The sequence below is a fragment of the Erythrolamprus reginae genome, chromosome Z (assembly GCF_031021105.1).
Source record: "Erythrolamprus reginae isolate rEryReg1 chromosome Z, rEryReg1.hap1, whole genome shotgun sequence".
NCBI lineage: Eukaryota > Metazoa > Chordata > Lepidosauria > Squamata > Dipsadidae > Erythrolamprus > Erythrolamprus reginae.
Window position 1 is genome coordinate 118616106 of NC_091963.1, and position 21552 is coordinate 118637657.

The 21552-nt window shown below is 40.6% G+C and overlaps 1 protein-coding gene across 3 annotated transcripts; it reads left to right on the top strand.

Moving 5' to 3' along the window:
- The first annotated feature begins 7053 nt into the window (after window positions 1–7053).
- On the top strand, window positions 7054–20688 carry SNRNP70 (small nuclear ribonucleoprotein U1 subunit 70). 3 transcript variants are annotated; one of them, XM_070729999.1, is made up of 10 exons: window positions 7054–7520; window positions 9279–9435; window positions 9596–9658; window positions 9842–9896; window positions 10068–10132; window positions 10622–10684; window positions 12381–12462; window positions 18417–18518; window positions 19489–19576; window positions 19814–20688. In XM_070729999.1, the coding sequence occupies exons 2-10, from the start codon at window positions 9289–9291 to the stop codon at window positions 20460–20462; spliced, it is 1314 nt and encodes a 437-aa protein (XP_070586100.1). In that variant the 5' UTR covers window positions 7054–7520; window positions 9279–9288; the 3' UTR covers window positions 20463–20688. The 3 variants fall into 3 exon arrangements, with proteins under 3 accessions (XP_070586100.1, XP_070586098.1, XP_070586099.1); XM_070729997.1 differs by having other exon boundaries at window positions 7520–7647; XM_070729998.1 differs by lacking the exon at window positions 7054–7520 and adding an exon at window positions 7901–8192.
- Window positions 20689–21552: the final 864 nt, after the last annotated feature.

Below are 21552 nucleotides of genomic sequence, written 5' to 3' on the forward strand. Positions count from 1 at the left end.
GGATATTGTGGTCCATGTTCTTTCGCAGTCGGCAATATGGATGGCGTGTTGCAGATTTTTTTCCCACACTATCATTGGTGTTTTGGTCGTATCTTTTATTCTTTCCTGTTCTAAAAGTATTTGGTATATTCTGCTTATTTGTTTGTTTTCATTTCCTATCAGAATCTTATCTAATGGGTTCATAGATTTTTGAATACCGGGTGTTTGATTGTCTTTTTTAAATCTGGATTCTATTTGGGCGTATGTCCACCAATCCATTTTATGATTTAATCTTTCCAGTTCTTGTCTAGATTTGAGTTCCCCGTTTGGGTGTAATATGTCTCTGTACTGGACCTCATGGTCCATCTAGTCTGCCCTTATACTATTTTCTGTATTTTATCTTAGGATGGATATATGTTTATCCCAGGCATGTTTAAATTCAGTTACTGTGGATTTACCAACCACGTCTGCTGGAAGTTTGTTCCAAGGATCTACGTACTACTCTTTCAGTAAAATAATATTTTCTCATGTTGCTTTTGAGCTTTCCCCCAACTAACTTCAGATTGTGTCCCCTTGTTCTTGTGTTCACTTTTCTATTAATAACACTTCCCTCCTGAACCTTATTTAACCCTTTGACATATTTAAATGTTTCGATCATGTCCTCCCTTTTCCTTCTGTCCTCCAGACTATACAGATTGAGTTCATTAAGTCTTTCCTGATATGTTTTATGCTTAAGACTTTCCACCATTCTTGTAGTCCGTCTTTGCACCCGTTCAACTTTGTCAATATCTTTTTGTAAGTGAGGTCTCCAGAACTGAACACAGTATTCCAAATGTGGTCTCACCAGCGCTCTATATAGCGGGATCACAATCTCCCTCTTCCTGCTTGTTATACCTCTAGCTATGCAGCCAAGCATCCTACTTGCTTTTCCTACCGCCCGACCACACTGCACACCCATTTTGAGACTGTCAGAAATCACTACCCCTAAATCCTTCTCTTCTGAAGTTTTTGCTAACACAGAACTGCCAATGCAATACTCAGATTGAGGATTCCTTTTCCCCAAGTGCATTATTTTACATTTGGAAACATTAAACTGCAGTTTCCATTGCTTTGACCATTTATCTAGTAAAGCTAAATCATTTACCATATTACAGACCCCTCCAGGAATATCAACCCTATTGCACACTTTAGAGTCATCGGCAAATAGGCAAACCTTCCCTACCAAACCTTCCCCTATGTCACTCACAAACATATTAAAAAGAATAGGACCCAGAACAGACCCTTGTGGCACACCGCTTGTAACCTGTCTCTGCTCAGAATACTCGCCATTAACAATAACTCTCTGATGTCTACGCTTCAGCCAGCTTGAAATCCACTGAACTATCCAGGGATTAAGTCCAATCTTCACTAATTTATCTGTCAGCTCTTTATGTGGAACCGTATCAAAGGCTTTGCTGAAGTCCAGATAGGCAATATCCACGGCACCACCTTGATCCAACACCTTTGTGACATAATCAAAGAAATCAATGAGATTCGTCTGACATGATTTGCCTTCAGTAAAGCCATGCTGATTTGGGTCCAATAAGTTATTGTTTTTTAGGTGCTGATTTATCCTCTTTTTGAGTAGAGTCTCCATCATTTTAACTATAACTGATGTCAAGCTAACTGGCCTGTAGTTACCAGCTTCTTCTCTACTGCCCTTCTTGTGGATAGGCACAACACTGGCCATTCTCCAATCCTCAGGAACATCTCCTGTTAACAGGGATTGGTTAAACAAATCAGTCAGGGGGGTAGCAATGACAGATCTGAGTTCTTTAAGAACTCTGGGGTGGATGCCATCTGGACCCATTGCCTTATTTATCTTTAATCGTTCAAGTTCTTCTAAGACATCAGCTTCTAAGATCACTGGAGCTGAATCCGTACAGCTGGAAGCAATGCTATATCCCTCTATAGTATTATTTTGTAGGGTGTCTTTTGAGAAAACTGAACAGAAGTAGCTATTGAAATGGTCAGCGATCTCCTTATTCCCATCAATGCATGTATTATTCCCAGTACTAAGCTTCGTGATGCTGCAGTTTTTCTTCTTACTAATATATCTGAAGAAGGTTTTATCCCCCTTCTTTACAGATTTTGCAATTTCTTCCTCTTGTGAGGCTTTAGCAGCATATATTATCTGTTTCGCCTCCTTCTGTCTCATTTTATACACCTCTCTATCAGCTATACTTCCAAACTCTTTATACCTCCTATAGGCAGCCTTTTTTCATTGACTATAGCCCTTACATCATTGCTAAACCATAGCGGTTTCTTCTTCCTTTTACCTTTAGTTATTTGCCTTACATACAGTCCAGTGGCTTTTAAGATGGCCTTTTTTAATACAGTCCACTGGGTGCTCGCTCCTGCCATTTTATCCCTCCCCTTTAATTCATTATTTAAATATTCCCCCATTGCACAAAAATGTGTTTCTCTGAAATCCAATACTTTGGTTGTAGTGTAGGATTGCTCACAATCAATTTTTACATCAAACCACAAACATAGATGGTCACTGCAACCTACATTTTCTCCCACCTTAACCTCTGAAACCCAATTCCCATTCATAAAGACTAAATCTAGAATAATCTCCCCTCTAGTCAGTGTCTTAACCAGCTGTGCCAGAGCTGCTCCTGTAAAGGCCTCTACTATATTCTTACTTTTGCATGTAAGGGCACTGGGGATATTCCAGTCAACATCAGGCATGTTGAAATCACCCATAACCACAATATCTCCCTTTACTGCCATTTGGGTAATTTCACTTACCATCTTGTTGTCATATTCCTCAGATTGCCCTGGAGGCCTATAGATCACCCCAATTCTAATGAAAGAACCTTCTTTATTTTGTATGCAAACTCAGAGTGTCTCCAGATCTTTACATGTATTTTGAATTAGTGTTGTTTTTAGACTTTCCTTAACATAAATGGCTATTCCACCTCCCCTTCTCTCTATTCTATCCTTCCTATACAGCGTATATCCTGGTATGGATATTTCCCATTCATTAGAATCCTTAAACCATATCTCAGTTATGGCAACCAGATCCAAATTATCTCTAGATATTATGGCCATTAACTCACAGAGCTTGTTGCTCAAGCTTCGAGCATTCGTGCACATTACCCGAAGAACATTGTTTTCATTATTAGTTTGCCCCTTACCATCAACAACTACATCTATTTTATTTGCAGCTCCCTTTTCATAAGCTTCCAGAAACTGATTTATCCTCATTGGTCGGGGACAGAAATGTTCTTGCGGATTTAAATGGTAAGGATGTTGTAGATACTAGTGAGGCCCCTCAGGCGGAGAATGAGGGGATGTTCCAAGGGGAAGTTGCTGTAGGTGAGGTGCATAGTGTCACCAAACCATCAAGTGCAGTTAGTAGAAATAAAAAGAGGACACATTTTCTTGTGGGTGACTCGACTGTTAGAGGTGTTGATTTCGGACAGAGTCAGGATGTGGTGAAGCTGATGAGGTGTCTCCCAGGGGCCACTGCCTGCAGGGACAGGAGGTGGATTATAAATATTGTCAAGGCTGTGAGTAAAGGTAATAACGCTGATGTGGTGGTGCATCTTGGCACAAATGATTTGTCCCAGAGAAATGTTAATGTAGTAAAAAGAGATTTCCAATGTCTAAGTGTGGAGCTGGGCAAAATTCAGTGACTTTCTCAGAGGTGTTACCGGTTTGTGGCCAGGAGGATAAAACAACTTGTATCAGAGAGTTTGATGTGTGGTTAAGGCAGTGGTGTAAAGCTGAAGGTTTTGGCTATTTAAGTCACGATGTCAGTAGATGGTCTAATAGAGAGTTGTTTAAGAGGGATGGTTTGCATCCATCATACAGAGATACCCAGGTGCTCGGTGAGGAGTTCAGAACTTTTTTGGACAGGCATTTAAACTAGGTAAAGGGGACAGAGATGTAACTGATGTGGATGAGTTGTAGTTGTTTTCATGATGGCTACAATGTATAATTGACATATTTAAAGAACTGATCTTGTTAGCATTCCACAATGGGTTTATAACCAATGTTAGAACCCTAAACTCGCAATTACGCATGCGTCACAGACTTTTCTAAATGCGCCCACTGCGAGTTCCGATGTGATAAATTAAATAAAGGGGAAATTCTCCCTCAAAACATCATAAATCTTTCTTGAAGATAAGCAGTGGTTTTAGGCCAGATTTTGCTCCAGGCTTGAAATTAGCTGAAGCAATTCTTGGTTGGATGAAAGTGCAGGGTGCCCAGGTTGTTTGTGATGACATATTGCGTGTTCATTGGGGCGTTCCACGTAGAACCCGGGAGAGGCAAAGAGACATTGTTATGGCCTTTGCCAGTGAGAAAAAAGCTGATATTATCTATAAGTATTTGAAAAGTTGTACCGGCCTTAATCAAGATGGAAATCTCTCCTGGGAAACTTTGAGAGCGAGAGCTGCTTTACGCCCAATTTCAAACCGTCTATATCAAAGGGGAAAATAGTTTACCTGGGGTTTTCTAGCTGCCATTTTGGTGTTCCAGGAAAATAAGATATTTAGAGCATGATCATTGGAGGAGGGAAAGGCATTATTGAACCAACTGGGTATTGAGTTTGGAGAAAGCGAAGGGAGGTGGTTGTTTGTTAAAGGAAAAATTAATCAAAAGAAATTGACACTGGCAGCAATTTATGCCACGAATACAAAACCAAAACAATTTATAATAAATACAAAGAGGAAGTTGGATAACTTTATGGAGGGCACAACGTTTTTGGCAGGAGATTTCAATATGCAATTAACAAATGGGATCGGAAATAGTAGGATGTTACATTTAAATAGACTTAATATGGTGGATCTCCATGCAGACATACCAAATAGAGGCACTTACTATTCAGCAAGATATCATACATTTAGTTGCATTGACTATATATTAATGAACAGGGTGGGCAATATTCAAGTTTAAAAAGTAGATATTAAAAATATTTGGTTGTCAGATCATGCCCCACTACTGGCAGAATTGGAAATAGGTCAGGAATGTAATCAAAGAATTTGGAGATATAATGCAGTTGTAACTTCTAGTGAACAAGATAAAGATAAATTGCAGAGTTATGTGAATTTTAGAATTAATGATGTGGGTGATTTATTTTTTTACTTATTTATTAGATTTGTATGCCACCCCTTTTGGTAGATTGATATTAAACAATCAATTGTGTGGGATGCATGTAAGGCTTATATGAGGGGGCAATGTTTATGTATGGAAGTAGAAATCAGAAAGAGGTGGGGTAGAGAAAGGGAAAGGAAGATAAGGGAAATAGATTTGATACAAAAGCAGCTGAGATTAACTAAGCGTAGGGATTGGAATATTCTATTGAAATTGAAAAGGAAACATTTGATGGTGTATGATGAGATCCAATGGAATATCTCAGGGACCGCCTTCTGCTGCACGAATCCCAGCGACCAGTTAGGTCCCACAGAGTGGATCTTCTCCGGGTCCCGTCAACTAAACAATGTCGCTTGGTGGGACCCAGGGGAAGAGCCTTCTCTGTGGCGGCCCCGGCCCTCTGGAACCAACTCCCCCCAGAGATTAGAACTGCCCCTACCCTCCTTGCCTTTCGTAAACTCCTCAAAACCCACCTCTGTCATCAAGTGTGGGGGAACTGAGACATTTCCCCCTGCCTATGTAGTTTTAGTGCATGATATGACTGTATGTATGTTTTTTATATTGGGGTTCCTTGTTTTTAGATTTTTTAAATGTACAATTGCTATTTTAGATTTTAAATTATTAGATTTGTCAATACATATTGTTCTTTATCACTGTTGTGAGCCGCCCCGAGTCTACGGAGAGGGGAGGCATACAAATCTAATAGATAGATAGATAGATAGATAGATAGATAGATAGATAGATAGATAGATAGATAGATAGATAGATAGATAGATAGATAGATAGATAGATAGATATTTTGCTCTTGGGTTAAAATGGTTTATATAAGAAACACCCCCGATTGGTGGTGGGATATGAATGTTTGTCTGGTGGTGGGCACAATTCATGTTTTATGTTGTGTGAGTCTTATATTGTAATTAAAACTAATTAAAAAATTAATAATAATAAATATAGATATAGATATATAGATATAGATATACAGTGATCCCTCGATCATCGCGAGGGTTCCGTTCCAGGACCCCACGCGATGATCGATTTTTAGCGAAGTAGCGGTGCGGAAGTAAAAACACCATCTGCGCATGCGCAGATGGTGTTTTTACTTCCACTGCCGCCCGCCCTTCGCCCGCCCACCCCGTTGCTCGCGCCTGGGGTGCGCGCGCGCTTGGGGACACCCCAGCTCCGCTTCCCAGCTGGGAAGCGGAGGTGGGGTGTCCCCAAGCTCGCGCGCGCTGCCCGCCCGCCCACGCTGTTGCCGGCTCCGCTTCCCAGCTGGGAAGCGGAGCTGGGGTTTCCCGCGCGCGTGCCGCCCGCCAGCCCACGCCGTTGCTCGCGCCGCCGCTGGGGTCTTACCGGGGCAAGAGGGGGAAGACCCAGGGAAGCCTCTGCCCGGCGGGGAAACTCCACCATCTACGCATGCGTGGAAGGGCACGCATGCGCAGATGGTGGAGTTTACTTCCGGGTTGAAAACTCGCGATATAGCCCTTTCGCGATGCTCGAGGACGCGAAACTCGAGGGATCACTGTATAAAACTGTCTTGTCATGGTAACCGCTTCTTCCTCATACTACAGTAATCTAATGGGAAAGTGGCAGATATTTGCCCCCCTCAGCGCTCCCTCAAATCCTGCCATTCAAGGCAAAATTGATTCAATTTCTTCTTTGTGCAAGGCAACAAATGCTGTCATTAACTATACAGTATACTGATTTCTCCCTGAATAAGTCACATAATTCAGTTCCTTAAATCACAAGTTAATTCACACAAAACTAGAGAAGTCAGGAGTAATGCTGTTCCACACTCTGCCACAGGGGAACAAAGAATAAGCCAACTAGATACAGTATACATGTTCGTAAATAGATAATTGCAAAAACTGGCAAGCCTTTAGACCTGAACCTTGACGTGGAACAATCCAAGGCAACCTTTCGTAGCTGGCTGCATATCCTGGAATCAATATCTCGGGAGAACATCGGATCAGTGAAGGCTTCCCATTCCTTGATTATTACAGAAATAGTAACGCAGATTCATACTCGTATAGCATTTTAGTTAGCACTGTTAATAAGGTAATTTAGCAATTTAGCTTTCCCCTTGGATTAGGGTAATTTTTTTGTAAAAGCCTCAATAATAATCAATTAAAATGGATTTTATTGATTTGTTTACAAGCTACAAATCAGATCTCGGGAAAGTCGCACGAGATTTCCCGATGCCATTACTAAATCAGCACCCAATTCTGACAGCTAGGATCAACCCTTCACCACCAATGACTGGCGTACACGTTTACATCTATAGAGCAATACAGTATATTGTATAGCGTACTGGGAAAGACTACTTTCTTCCCACCGTCCTTGCGCGGATTGATCAGGTGACGGCAACGAATCAAGAACCGACGCGTACGGATTTCAAGGTTGGTGATGGGGCTTCGGTCCAAGCATGCGCAGGGTGTGCGCCCAGTAGGCCCAGCCTGAGGCGGCGGGAAGCGCCGAACAGCGGACGCTGAGCGGCGAGGTTTACGACGGCTAGTGAGACCCAAAGTGCGTGCGGGAACCGCGTCTAGAGTATTGTTTCGTGAGAACTGGGACAAGGCTATTTTCTGGCACATTCATATGGAATGGAGACGAGGGGTTGTTTGGGAATAAGACCGGTTTTTTTTGGGGGGGGGGGTGTTGTTGCTGACAGCGAGAGATCTGAGGGGCAGTGATTCTGCGCAGCATCTCCTGCGGAGGGTGGGGGAGGGGAAGAGAGGAGGAGTAGTGAGTGAGGCGAGCCTGAGGTGGTGGGTTTAAAGGGGGAAGGGTGGCGCGAGGTGCTTGCGCGCGCACCTTAGGGCAAGCGAGTGGTCCAAGGGGCTGCTGGGATAACAACGGCAGCAGCCGCAATAATCGGAAGCTCGCGCGCTGCTTGAGTTCCAAAGCTCCTTGCGCATGTTGCCTTCTTGCAACGGCAGATGTCGCGGGTTTGACACTCCTCCCCCCTCCTTTCCCGTCCCTTGTTACCGCTGCGGGTCGGTCGTGAGTTGAGAGAGAGAAAAGCGTTCAAGCAGAGACGAGTTCGGCCCACGAGGCGGAACCAGAGCTTGGTTTGTGCCAATTCCTACTTCTAGGAGGGGCTTTTTAAAAAGCTGCGCTATAACTGACAGTCTGGTTTGCATCATCTTAGGATTTCTTTCATCCCAAATAGGACATTAGATTCCTGGTTCCCAACGTGGGTTTAATAGAGGCAATTGTAACCTTGTTTAAACCAAGTTAACGGCCTTTTAAGGCTTCGTCCACATGAGCAAGAGCTCACTTTTTGAATAATAAGACTTATATGTGGGGGGATGAGGATTTAAAAGATGCTTAGATGAGAAATGGACAAAAAGAGATTGGGAATAATTTTCCACTTGCCATCTTGAAAAAAAGAATTTTCTGGATACTACAGTATCTACTGCGTGAGTAGCAACAAAGTTCAAACTGGAGATATGCTACAAAATATGTCAACTAAGTTACTACCCTGTTGTTGTTGTTGTTGTTGTTGTTATTATTATTATTATTTAGATTTGTATGCCGCCCCTCTCCGCAGACTCGGGGCGGCTCACAACAAGGCATAAACAAATTGTAACAAATCCAAATAAATTTAAATATTTAAAAAAGTTTAAAAAGAACCCCAATATATTAACAAGCACACACACAAACATACCATACATAAATTGTAGATGCCCGGGGGAGATGTTTCAGTTCCCCCATGCCTGACGGCAAAGGTGGGTTTTAAGAACTTTACAGAAGGCAGGGAGAGTAGGGGCAGTTCTAATCTCCGGGGGGAGTTGGTTCCAGAGAGTCGGGGCCGCCACAGAGAAGGCTCTTCCTCTGGGGCCCGCCAACCGACATTGTTCAGTTGACGGGACCCGGAGAAGGCCCACTCTGTGGGACCTAATCGGTCACTGGGATTCGTGCGGCAGGAGGCGGTCTCGGAGGTATTCTGGTCCAGTGCCATGAAGGGCTTTAAAGGTCATAACCAACACTTTGAATTGTGACCGGAAATTGTTGCAGGCAGATACTTTAATATATAAAAAATCCGGAGGGTTGTGTGTGTGTGTGGGGGGGGGGGGGGTTGGCTTGGTCCATAGATTAGTTGCTGTCATATATTTTTTTCAAACTTACTGATTTTTTTTCTTTTTACATAACAGGTGTTTCAAGATGACGCAATTCCTGCCCCCAAATTTGTTAGCACTATTTGCGCCCCGTGATCCTATACCCTATCTGCCTCCTTTAGAAAAATTGCCCCATGAGAAACATCATAATCAGCCGTATAGCGGTATTGCTCCCTACATCTGTGAGTTTGAGGTAAGTCCCTTAATACTGGTCTTGACTATCTTTGGCTTGCTGTTACTGAAATATCAGCTAATGCTTGTGGGGTTAGAATGACTGCTGTAGCAATTACTTCCTCAACATCTTGTATTTTAATTAAATATTCAGAGTTACTACAAAAGTGCTTCTCTTTTAGGACCCACGCGATGCTCCCCCACCAACTCGTGCAGAGACACGGGAGGAACGGATGGAACGGAAGGTATGTACAGCATACAATTGATGTGAGATATATCAATATTTGCTCTGATCCAAGTTCCAAAAATAGAATTAAGTAGAAGGATGTTGAACAGTTGAACATTGAAGGATTCGGTTATCTTTCATGAGAATGAACTGAAAAACAAGATAAGTATTCCATATGTTTTTTTGGTCCCTTTCATTGCAGAGGCGAGAGAAGATTGAGCGCAGACAGCAGGAGGTTGAAAGTGAATTGAAGATGTGTAAGTGAAACACAGGAGAAAATTATGAAAAGGATACATATTTTTTACTATTAACTTAAAGCTAATGGCAGTCCCTTTAATTAAAATGAGGCCTGGCCCTTGTGAAAAAAAAGATAAGTAGTATATTTTTCTCATTTCTTCTCTAATTTGATTCATTATTTTTTCATCTAGGGGATCCACATAATGATCCCAATGCTCAAGGAGATGCCTTCAAGACACTTTTTGTGGCCAGAGTTGTAAGTTATTGCCTATTGTTTTAACAGTGCATGGATTACAATACATATAAACAACTTTCTGCTTGCACTCTTAGTAATTTTTTGGAGCTCCAAATATTACTCCCAATACAATGCAATCTAGTTGATAACTTGCCAGGAAATGGGGAAGGTCAGTTGTTTTGTCACTATTTGGAAACCAATGCAGTTTAAATTGGTCAAGGCAGGATAGGGTTAATCTTACTACTTCCCTAATTCCATTCCCAAATTTGTCAATTTTCCATGAAAAAATTTGGTAGTGATGGGGAAGTAATTTCTGGGATGAAGAGAGCTTCTTTCCATTCCAGCTGGTAGAAAGTATAATACTGATCTTTGCCATGCATTCAGTTTATTGTATAAACTGACAATAGCTGGTGAGGTACCAGATGAATTAGTTAGCTTCTTTAATAATCCTAGAAAGGTATCTTTGATTGTCCATAAATTTTATCTCTACCCTTCCTACTTATTTTCCAGAATTACGATACAACAGAGTCCAAATTGAGGCGGGAGTTTGAAGTCTATGGGCCCATCAAAAGAGTGAGTAATTATATTTTATAATAAAATAAATTATATATAAAGTAAATTTGAATATCACAACTAAAAAAAGCTAAGTAACTTTTTTTTAGTTTGAATATGTTTAGACTAAATTATTCCAATAATATTTTTTGGAATAACTATTTTATTAGATATATAGAATTATGGTTTATTAGTTCTTTTTGCTGCAATATGAAGAATTATTTTTTATGTAATTTACTTGCCTTAAAAGATTATAAGAAAATGGCTTTTTGGAATAATGAGCTTAACAGATTTGTGAGATTCAAATAAGTGAATTTGACGACCAGCTATTAATGTAAAGGTTATTGTACTGTTTTAATTAGATAGAGAAAATAATTTAATAGGTTTTGAATATATAAGATATATGTTTTTACAGTTACTTTGTGAAAGAAAGAGATATAAGAGCTTCAATTGAATGATTAGAAAGTAAAAAGAAAAAAAATTGCATATGTTTGACAATAAACTGGATTTTGTGTTGGAAATTATGTATTGTTTTTTAACTTTGTGTTGGAGAAAAAATAAAAAAATTATGACAAAAGAGTGAGTACCGGTAATTTAGATTAGATATCTGGAAGACACATATCTTCACAATAATTTAAAAAAGAGGGGGTCCTGTGTTCTGAGCATCTTTTGTACTCATAGTCTACGTTAAGATGATATTCCTGTTTACCATCTAATGTTCCTGTTTTTGCTCTTTTAAGGGAAGGAATTTGTGTTTTCTTTTTGTATGGCAGTTTTTATATAAAGACATAAAGGAATTTCAGAAGTGTAAGCGGATATTGTATATTTTTGTGTCCTTAAAAATCTAAAAGTTGCAAACTCAAAATGTAAATAACAGATGTATAAGATGTTGGTAAAATTGGTAAAATTATCAGTAACCACTTAAAATCTAATACAGTGATCCCTCGATTATCGCGAGGGTTCCGTTCCAAGACCCCTCGCGATAATCGATTTTTCGCGATGTAGGGTTGCGGAAGTAAAAACACCATCTGTGCATGCGCGCCCTTTTTTCATGGCTGCGCATGCGCAGATGGCGGAGTTTGCGTGGGCGGCGGGGAAGACCCAGGGAAGGTTCCTTCGGCCGCCCAGCAGCTGATCTGCTCGGCAGCGCAGCAGCAGCGAGCAGACGAAGATCGGGGTTTCCCCTTTGTGTAGGCGGCGGGGAAACCCCGATCTTCGTCTGCTCGCTGCTGCTGCGGCCGCCCAGCAGCTGATCTGCTCGGCAGCGCAGCAGCAGCGAGCAGACGAAGATCGGGGTTTCCCCGCCGCCCACGCAAAGGGGAAACCCCGATTCGGCTCCTCGCTGCGCTGCCGAGCAGATCAGCTGCTGGGCGGCCGAAGGAACCTTCCCTGGGTCTTCCTCGCTGATGCGCCCGCCCGCCAGCAAGAGGGGGAGAGATAGAGAAAGAGAGAGAAGGAAAGAAAGAGATGAGAGAGGGAGAAAGAGAGTGTGAGAGAGGAAGAAGCAAGATAGAGAAAGAGAGAGAGAAAGAAAGATGAGAAAGGAAGGAAGGGAGTGACGTCATCGGGTGGGAAAAATCGCGATACAGTATAGCGTTTCGCGAAGAACGAGATCGCGAAAATCGAGGGATCACTGTATGACTTTCAAGTTGAAAGAAAGACAGCTGTCATATGGTCTTCATTGAGCTTATATGTATGCTTAATTATTCCTTTCTAGATCTACATGGTATACAATAAGCATTCCGGCAAGCCACGTGGCTACGCCTTCATTGAATACGAACATGAACGTGACATGCACTGTAAGTCCTTTTATGGGATGATTTCAACCTTTTCTATATGCATATTTTAAACGAAATTATTATAAAAGCATGTGGTGGCTTTTTTTTAACATTGTTAACTATTTTAAGCCCTTGAGCTATTTGAGGGCCTGGGTTTCCCCCAACAGGTAAGTACAAAGTGGGGGAACCTAGTTTGGTTGGCGAGCACCCAAGTTCCGTTAATGTCATTCAGGTAGTATTTCAAGGGATCTTTATGATCAGATCAATAAAGTAATCTAAAAGGAAGGAAGGAAGCTTTTATTCCCTTCTCAACAGATTTCATAATATTTGGATGATACTGTATTAGATCTCTCTTGTTGTAGGTAACATTTCTCTTAGGAGCATCCCTTTCATTCCTTATCTAATTTTGGAAAAATCAAATTAACGTAGCTGGGGTGCCGCAAATTTAATATGTGTGCTAAAGTAACAGGCAACAGTTCCTCTCCTTATCTTCTAAATTCTTATGTATTTGGGATGGATCCCTGTAAACTAAGGGTGGGCAACTAGTCTAGTCAACATCTTCTGGGACAATCTAGAGTTACCGCTTGCATTATGGCTCCCAGGAAAAGTTGTCCCTGCATTTTGAACTGTTGCCCATTCTTTTTATGTTTTTTTTTTAATTTTTAAAGAGGGAGAATAAATGCTATGAAGAAGTTCTTCTTCTGAAGCAAGCGTAACTTTGACCTGAAGTTGTGTTTTGAAAAGATGCTTTTGTTGAGAGGCTGTTGTGAGCGGGTTGTATTAATTCTGTGTTCTTATTGTCACTGCAGCCACCTTTCTGATGGCTATTGCCACTGCTGGCTTGCAGCTGATCCTTATGCTTCCCCTTTACAACATCTCATTGTATGGTTGGTATAAGGGTTTGTATAATTGGTAAGAACCTCAGTACCCAACACACTTCTATACACAAGCCAGGTCAAAGGCAGATGCTAGATAATATGGTTGAGATGGGGGGTGGGGGGAAGGAAGGAATCTATTTCTCTCTTGATTTCTGTACAACTTTCTTGTTGAATAGAAAGAGAAAAAGAAATAGGTTCCTCAGGGTCTAATGTTAGTTATACATTGTTCAGCCTGGATTAAAAGGAGAGGGAGGGGACAAAATGCCAGCCATTTCTAGCATAACTCAAATATCCTGAGTGAATCCTCCCTCCTTAAGTCACACATGTGACATTTTATAGTCTTTATAATCTATGGACTTTGGATTGGGGAGAGAAATAGGCAGAATTTGTTTCGAAGGAATCAAAATGCCTTTTTTGTGTGTGTGACATATGAAACTGGTAGGTTAACATATATTTCATATTGCCTAATCCAAAATAAATATTTCTTCTTAGTCACAAATTCTAATTGGATTGTGTCCATGTTAAAATAGGTAAATACATAGTTTGCTGTGCCATCCAAAGTTCTAATGTAAGGTCCACAAAATAAATAGTTAGACTGTGTTAGTGTTCCTTGGAAAAACACAGACAAAACTAAAATGTTGCTAATTACTCCAAAGCACATAAAATATGTGACAGTAGTACCTGGTCATTCAAAGACATTGAGGGTGTATCTTTATAGAAATAAATAGCAGCATTTGCACAATTTCTATAGTGCTTTCTTGGTTAACATAAATCTTTTGTCATCATCTTGCACAAAACAAAAATCTTCAATGCTGTCATTTTAAAAACAAGGCAAACTGTGGAGTTTGTGTATCATGCTGTTAATTTTACTATTCTTGTAGAAACACTAATTGTCTGGGAGGAATGGCTTATGGTAGCTGAGTTTCTAATGCAGAGATTAATTTAAATGGAAGTTGGCAGTCACCTATGAGTATTTATTTGTACACTATATATCTAGCTTAAGTGAACGTGTTTCTAGAATCTCTTTTTGAGTTAAAGATGCATTTAGATAATGAAAATATTCTTTTTGGTTACTAGACTATTTGCAGATGAGATTAGAAGATATTATCTAGTTGCATATTTTATGCTTTGAATTCTGTATTTAGAAAATCCATTACCTCTCTATGCAGATATTTTAGAGTAGATACAGTCTATTTTTGTTTAAACCTGGGATAGATAAACTCAAAAAATCGTAAAATACACAGATCAGCTAATATGTGTTTCTTATGAGGGAGTTCATATTTTTGCATGTGTCCTAAATTTTCAGCTGATTTGAAGCAATGCTGAGGATATTTGAGTTACGCTTTTAGTTAGTAAATTAATGGGCAATTGTACTTCAGTCTAACTTGGGGCACAAAGCTAAGTAAGTGGATTTTGTTTAGCTATCCCCTGGTATGGCTTGTCAAGGCCATAATGAACCTTTAAGTGGGACATGGTTGGGATGTCTGCCTCAACAGAGATTCTAACTCCTTGTTCCCTTAAATAAGGGTTTCCACATGAAAGCAGGCAACTATATCACTGTTGCTGGGTTCCTGGATAATGGTAGAGAGGGCATTTCAGACACAACACACATTTCTTGCTGTTTTTTCTTGTATCTTTTTTTCTGTCTAGCTTCTTTAGCTTAGCTCTTTTAATTGTGTAGCATTCAGAGCTTTTCATTCTGCTTGAAGGAGGCTACAGCTAGGAATGTTAAGAAAGCTCATGGCTAATATTCAGGACTTATTTGGCCTCCCTGAATTTATAGTTGTATGGGTATCCTCAGATATATTATACTCAGTCACTGGAATTGGGATTTTAAAATGTAGGAATTAAATGGGGCCATTATCAGCTTAACTTTTCCAAATCAAAACTATCTAGAAATGCCTTTCCCAGCTTTAAGTCTTCTGAATATATAAGATTACAATTCTTATTATTCCCAGAGTATTCTCTTTGGGAATTTTTCTAGTCCCTATTGTTGGGAACTATTTGGAAAGACTGACTAAAGCAAAAATAAAACAAAATGGTGAACTCTAAAGATGGACAAATATTCTTCCTCTTAGTTTGTATTAATCATATCTTAACTCAACCACGAGTTGTTAAGATAAACAGTCCCAACTTTATGAAAATTAGTTTCTGGCCCCTGAATCCAGGAAAAAATTATAGGTTTTATTCTCAAATCCCCCACAGGCAACCCTCTCCCCCAGCTATTTGTGATTTCAATATTGAGCTATGAATCATATGGTGTGGTCAGTTTTACATTGGTCCCTTGAGGGACTATCTAAAAATTAAGTCCTCATGGAACCTTTCAATTCTATAGTTTTCTTTATTCAGACAAGATAATCAGCTGTAGTAATTCTGAAAAAATATGTAAATTGTCATGTAACAATCTCCCTAAAAAGACCATGTACATCCTGCATATTTATTTGTTTTCATTATGGTGTAAAACACATGAAAGTAGTGGAAATCAAATATGGAAATTGGAAGAATTACAGGAATTTCTCTTTTGCTGATGGGATTTCTGTATTAAATGTTTCATCTCATCTTTTGAGAGCCAGGTAGCTGATCTCTCAAATAAAGCAATAATTTGAAGTTCCAATTTGGTATTCAGAAGTTTAGAATTATAAATTTACTGCCATTATTAGAATGTAAAGGCTTTGAAAATAACTTTTCAGGCCTAATTATATGTAAATCAGAGAATAGTTCCTCATTAGTTGCCCTCATTCATTCCACTTAGTATTGTTCATATCCCTATAAAGCTCTGAAAAAATCAGAGGAGTCTATGAAGCTCTGAAAAAAATCAAAGGAGATTTTTATGATAGGCCTGTTCTGCTTTATGTAAAATGTTCTAGAAGGTAAGATTCAGTACAGAGGGTGGTTTCAGGTAAGCATGCTGCAATTCTTCTTGCCTCGGACTGACCTCTTCATTGGAAAAGGCCCAGCTTCGTCTGCTTTCTACGATAAAATGGTGGTGAATTAGTGATGGTCCAATGTTGGCTCCTCACCTTATCTGGAGAGGAGCCATGAATTTAACTTTGCTTGTAACAGATAATGGTGTGTCATCGTGTCCAACATCAAACTTGACTGACTGATTCTCAGCCTGATGAGTGTCTTCAAAATGCAGAATGACCTCTTAATTATGGGAAACAGTTTGGTGATGACAATTGAGTCAAGTTCCATATTTCAAAATTCCATTTTTTTTAATGGCGGAGGGAGGATGGCAAATTGTTTGGAAATAGATCTCTCATCAAAGCTTGTCTTAGTAAACCTAGACAAGGTGAAAATGTTCTCGGGGTAAAATGTTAGAATTAGTATTTATTTTCATAAAGCCTTGTCCCAAAACTTAGTTTTTTAAATTTTTTCTGAAGTAATATTTTTCTGACCGCTAGAATTCATTTCTTTGAGAATTGCCATCCCCCGAGAGGAAATGGGGAAGAGCATTTCTGTATTATTTCTATGTGAACACTTACTTTTTAAAAAATTGTGATTTTTAAAAATCCAATCACAAATACTTTCCTTGCAATTTTATACAAACACCACTTTCTTTTAAGTCTCAGACATTTTAATTAAACCATTACATTTTGATAAATACCCCCCACCCCCCAAAAAAGAATCACTATAGTTATTTCTCAAGGCTACAAGTAGTTTGGTAGCCAAACGTTGGTACATTTTCTTAATTATCTGAAGTTGAAAGCTATTTTTCCCTTAAAAGGAAATATTTCTGAAATGTCTAGGTTGGATATTTAACTTTATTTAGCATTTAATTGTGTGGCTTCTGTCATACTTACAATTCATTGCCACAGATAAATGGCTTCTGTAGGTTTGGAGCTGTAGGGTGAGACTCCCAAGGCTTGTGAGGACCCCTAAAGGATGAAATGTGCCTTAAAAGATTTTATCTAGCTTGGGGAAATGGATTGACAATGGGGGAATTGGGCAGGGGCTGGCAGGGGTGGGGATCCGAGTGTCCGACTTCTGCTGCTGAGACAGGTAAGGCAGGGAAGGTCGGCTCAGCAGCTAAAATGCAAAGCCAAAAATACCGCCCCAGCCGGGGGCGCCCGGGAAGGGGGGAGCTGCGCCTCGGGCCCCAGCGCTAGCAGCCCGATACAGTGAGTTTGAGGAGTTTAAAGTTGCAATGGTTTTGTAAGTAGTTTCTCCAGGTAAATGCTTTTATTTCCTTATTACATATTAGCTGTACTCGCCCTACCCTTCCTTTAGCAAGTTGCTTCAGAATATTTCCCTTCCCTAAAAATAACCTAGAGATTTGCAACTGGATGATATAGAAGGATAAAGGGGGTGGTATAGAAGGATAAAGTGGGTTGGATCTCTTAAGGGAGGGTACCAGCCAGTTCCTGTAGAGGATTCTTATTCTAATTCTTTGGTGCATATTTTTTTTCCTAGTCAAACCTTCCACTACCTCTGTAACATAGAAGAAAAACCTATTTCCCTTTTCACTTCTCCTTTTCCTTAAGCTGTTGTTTAGTTTAACCACAGAAGTTCTCGCTTTGAGTGAGTTATTTGGCCTAGGTTTTTTGGGACTGGCTGGTTGGGGATGCTATTAAAAGAACAGTAGATCCTGGCCCACCGTAAAGTGAGCTGGAAGGGTTGAATGAAGGAATTGTTTTTACCCAGACTTTTTCCCTCTGGGCAAATGATGAATGTAATATGAATGTCTTGACTGCTCAATAACATGTCCTTTTTTTGCAGCTGTAGAGTTTGGGGTGAGGGGTTGCATAATGGGATGGAATTGGGCTTCCTCCACAATCTGAAAGATTTATAGCTGTTGATTTATACCTGTTTACTCTTAAGATATGCTTGCTGCTTCCATTATTCTGCAGAATGTAGATTTTCCCCCCCGGCAAGCACTCTGTTTAGGTGTCCTAAAAACTTTAGGCAAAATTTCACAAATCAGGTGTGGAGCAATCCCTTATCCAAGAAATCATTGGAACTATAGGAGCTGCCTCTCCAAATCCTTTTCATATGATTAGTTTTGGGGGAGGGTGGGCTTGTTTATGTGCATTGTAGATAATGGCAATTCCATTTGCACTTCCCTTTCCCCTGGATATTACTCCTAATCTATTGCAGCGGCATACAAGCACGCCGATGGAAAAAAAATTGATGGCAGGCGAGTGCTGGTGGATGTAGAGCGAGGACGGACGGTGAAGGGATGGCGCCCACGTAGACTTGGTAAGTGTCTGGAAAAGCATTACACCAAAGACATACACTCTAATAAGTTCCAAATGCCATCTTTTTTTAAATTCTAAATAATGTACTGGAGTAGTGTGTGTAGTTCAACCTCCCACATTAAGTTCTTCATATTTACTAAAAATGGAGCAAGTCTAGAAAATGGTAAATAAAGCTAAGTACAATGAAAGGCAAGGAAATTAGTATTTTTTTCTAAAAAGAAAACTTGCATAATATTATCAGCAGATTCAACCCAAGTGAATGATGTACTCTAAATTGGCTTTTGTTAAGCTATACATATTAAGGTGCTTTGTGATGCATTCAGACAACAGTAAGCCATAATTTGGACTGTGCTTTGTTGAATAAATTGTAAAACTCTGGGTTTTACTTACTCTAAGCTATGATTGGCTGGCACCAAATTTCATTATGGATTAGCATTAAATGTTAATCATGATTAACAAAATATTTTCCTCTTGATTCTTCTGCATTAAACAGAATTTTTAACTTTTTCTCCTGCTTTTAAGATGAATTATTTTATTGTATATATTCGATTTGATTTATTCAATTTTTATGCTGGCCTTCTTAGACTCAGGGCGGCTTACAACAAGTTAGCAATAGCACTTTTTAACAGAGCCAGCCTATTGCCCCACAATTTGGGTCCTCATTTTACCCACCTCGGAAGGATGGAAGGCTGAGTCAACCTTGAGCCAGTGATGAGATTTGAACCACTGACCTACAGATCTACAGTCAGCTTCAGTGGCCTGCAGTACAGCACTCTACCTGCTGCGCCACCCCGGCTCATATATAATTAGATGTTTTGAATATGTTAAATTTGAATTTCTGATAAGACTGTTTTCACTAAATGTCTACATTAAATTATAAACTGAGAATATGTTTTCTATTAATTCTATCAAATTTTAATGGGGTCAGCTTCCAGAAAGAGTATAATTGGAAATTTTTTTTTCATATGTAGGTGGCGGTCTCGGTGGTACTCGACGGGGAGGTGCTGATGTAAATATAAGACATTCAGGTCGAGATGACACTTCTCGATATGATGAACGGTAAGCCAGAATGTATTGAGATAAAATAGGATGGTGTTTCTGCCATCATTCCTGATCTTAAGAGTGTTAACTATATTTCCTTCTGAATAAACAGTCTGTTTGGTGTAGTGGTTAAGGGTACCAGGTTAGAAAACAGGAAATTGCATTCTAATCCCACCAATTGCTGATATTGTGTGGTCAGCCAGATAGCTTTTTCATTACACTTGGTTGATGCTTATTTTACCTTGGATCTCTCAGGGATAGGGAACGTGAACGTGAGCGTGATCGCCGAGACCGCAGCCGAGACCGGGACAAGGAGCGGGAACGCCGTCGCAGCAGATCCCGGGAACGCAGGAGGCGAACACGGAGCCGAGAGAAAGAAGAGCGGAAACGCAGCCGGGAACGAAGCAAGGATAAAGACCGGGAACGCAAACGTAGAAGTCGTTCTAGAGATCGCAAGCGAGATCGGGAGAGGGACAGAGAAAAGAAAGAGGAAGTGCCAGAAGTGGCAGAGGCCCAGCCTGATGAGGCTGCTCTGGGCGAGATAGGTGTAGATGGGGTAGAGGCAAAGCCTGAAGGGGGGGAAGAGAAAGTTAGAGAGAGGGATAGGGATAGGGAAAGAGAGCGGGACCGTCGGCGTGGTCATCGTGACAAAGACAGAGACAGGGATCGAGACAGAGAGCGCCGCCGTGACAGGGATCGAGACAGAGACCGTGATCGTGAACACAAGCGTGAGAGGGCTGAGCGGGGTGGGGAAAAACGGGAGGAGAGGGGACAGGATAATGGGATGGGAGGAGCATTGGAGGAAACCAGTCAGGATATGTTCCTGGACCAAGAATCCATACAATCAGCTGATGCTTACATATCTACTGAAAATGGATACATAATGGAGCCCCCAATGGAGTGATGAATAAAGACTCGTCCAGCCAGGTGAGGCTCTGCTTCCCAGGCTGCTAGCCAATGAGGCCCTGTCAACCAGTTAAGGTAATTGATTTTAACTGGTTTTGCTTAGAAGGGTAAGTGTTTTCAGGTCTGTTTGTCCCATTCCATTTCTTCTTAACATGTAACTTTCCACCAATCCCTTGTGTATTTGGATATTTTTGTTTTGACAAGAATAAAGTGTTTAAAAAGTTTCCTTCTCCATGTGCAATGTATATGATTTTGAGATAATAGAGATCCTTTGCTGATTCTCGATTACTACCGTGTTTCCCCGTGTTTCCCCGTGTTTCTTTTTATCCCCAAAAGCCCCACTATGTCTTACTTTTGGGGTATGTCTTATATTGGAAAAAACGGTGCGCGCTGGAGTCAGAAAAAGACATAGACAGATGGGGAGGGAGCCGGCCAGCCGGCGAGGCCCGGAGTGCGCTGCCAGCTGGGGAGGAAGGGAGGCGGCCCCCGCTGCTTTCCCCGCCGCTCCCAAGCGCCTTCCTCGCCCTCGCCGCCTTCTCGCTCTCCAGGTCCAGCTAGATGAGAGGGAGGCGGCAATACCCCCGTGTTTCCCCGAAAGTAAGACATATGTCTTACTTTCGGGGTACGGCTTATATTAGCCGACCCCCCTGAAACCCCCGATACGTCTTACAATCGGGGGTGTCTTACTATCGGGGAAACAGGGTAGTAAGTGGGAGATTTGTTAGAGGTATTTGGTTACATACCAACTGCACTGGAAACACTGATACAATCATTGATCCAGGGATTTACTTGTGGTTTGGGAGAAAGGGAGACTGGAGCAGGAAGCAGCAAGTAGAAAAGTATTAAAAAGCAATGAAAAAGTCCAGTTGTGTGCCGTTAATAACTGGAAGCAAAAAGTACTATAAATAGAATTCAAGTCTTCATTCTTTTATCAATAGAGAAGGACTTTGCATTTTTAACAAACTTCAAACAAGATCCACTGAGATTAGCCTGGTTTATTTGCATTTAACTGATGTGGGAAATGACATTAAAGGGAATTTTATGTTGAAATTACATTTATACAAAAAACAGAAGAGGATAATTTCAAG

Bases quoted from the DNA above. Each gene is read 5' to 3' on its own strand.
- SNRNP70 (XM_070729999.1), top strand. From the start codon at position 9,289: ATGACGCAATTCCTGCCCCCAAATTTGTTAGCACTATTTGCGCCCCGT. The intron at 9,897-10,067 runs GTAAGTGAAACA...TTTTTCATCTAG, and splicing joins TGAAAGTGAATTGAAGATGT to GGGATCCACATAATGATCCC. The intron at 19,577-19,813 runs GTAAGCCAGAAT...TGGATCTCTCAG, and splicing joins ACTTCTCGATATGATGAACG to GGATAGGGAACGTGAACGTG.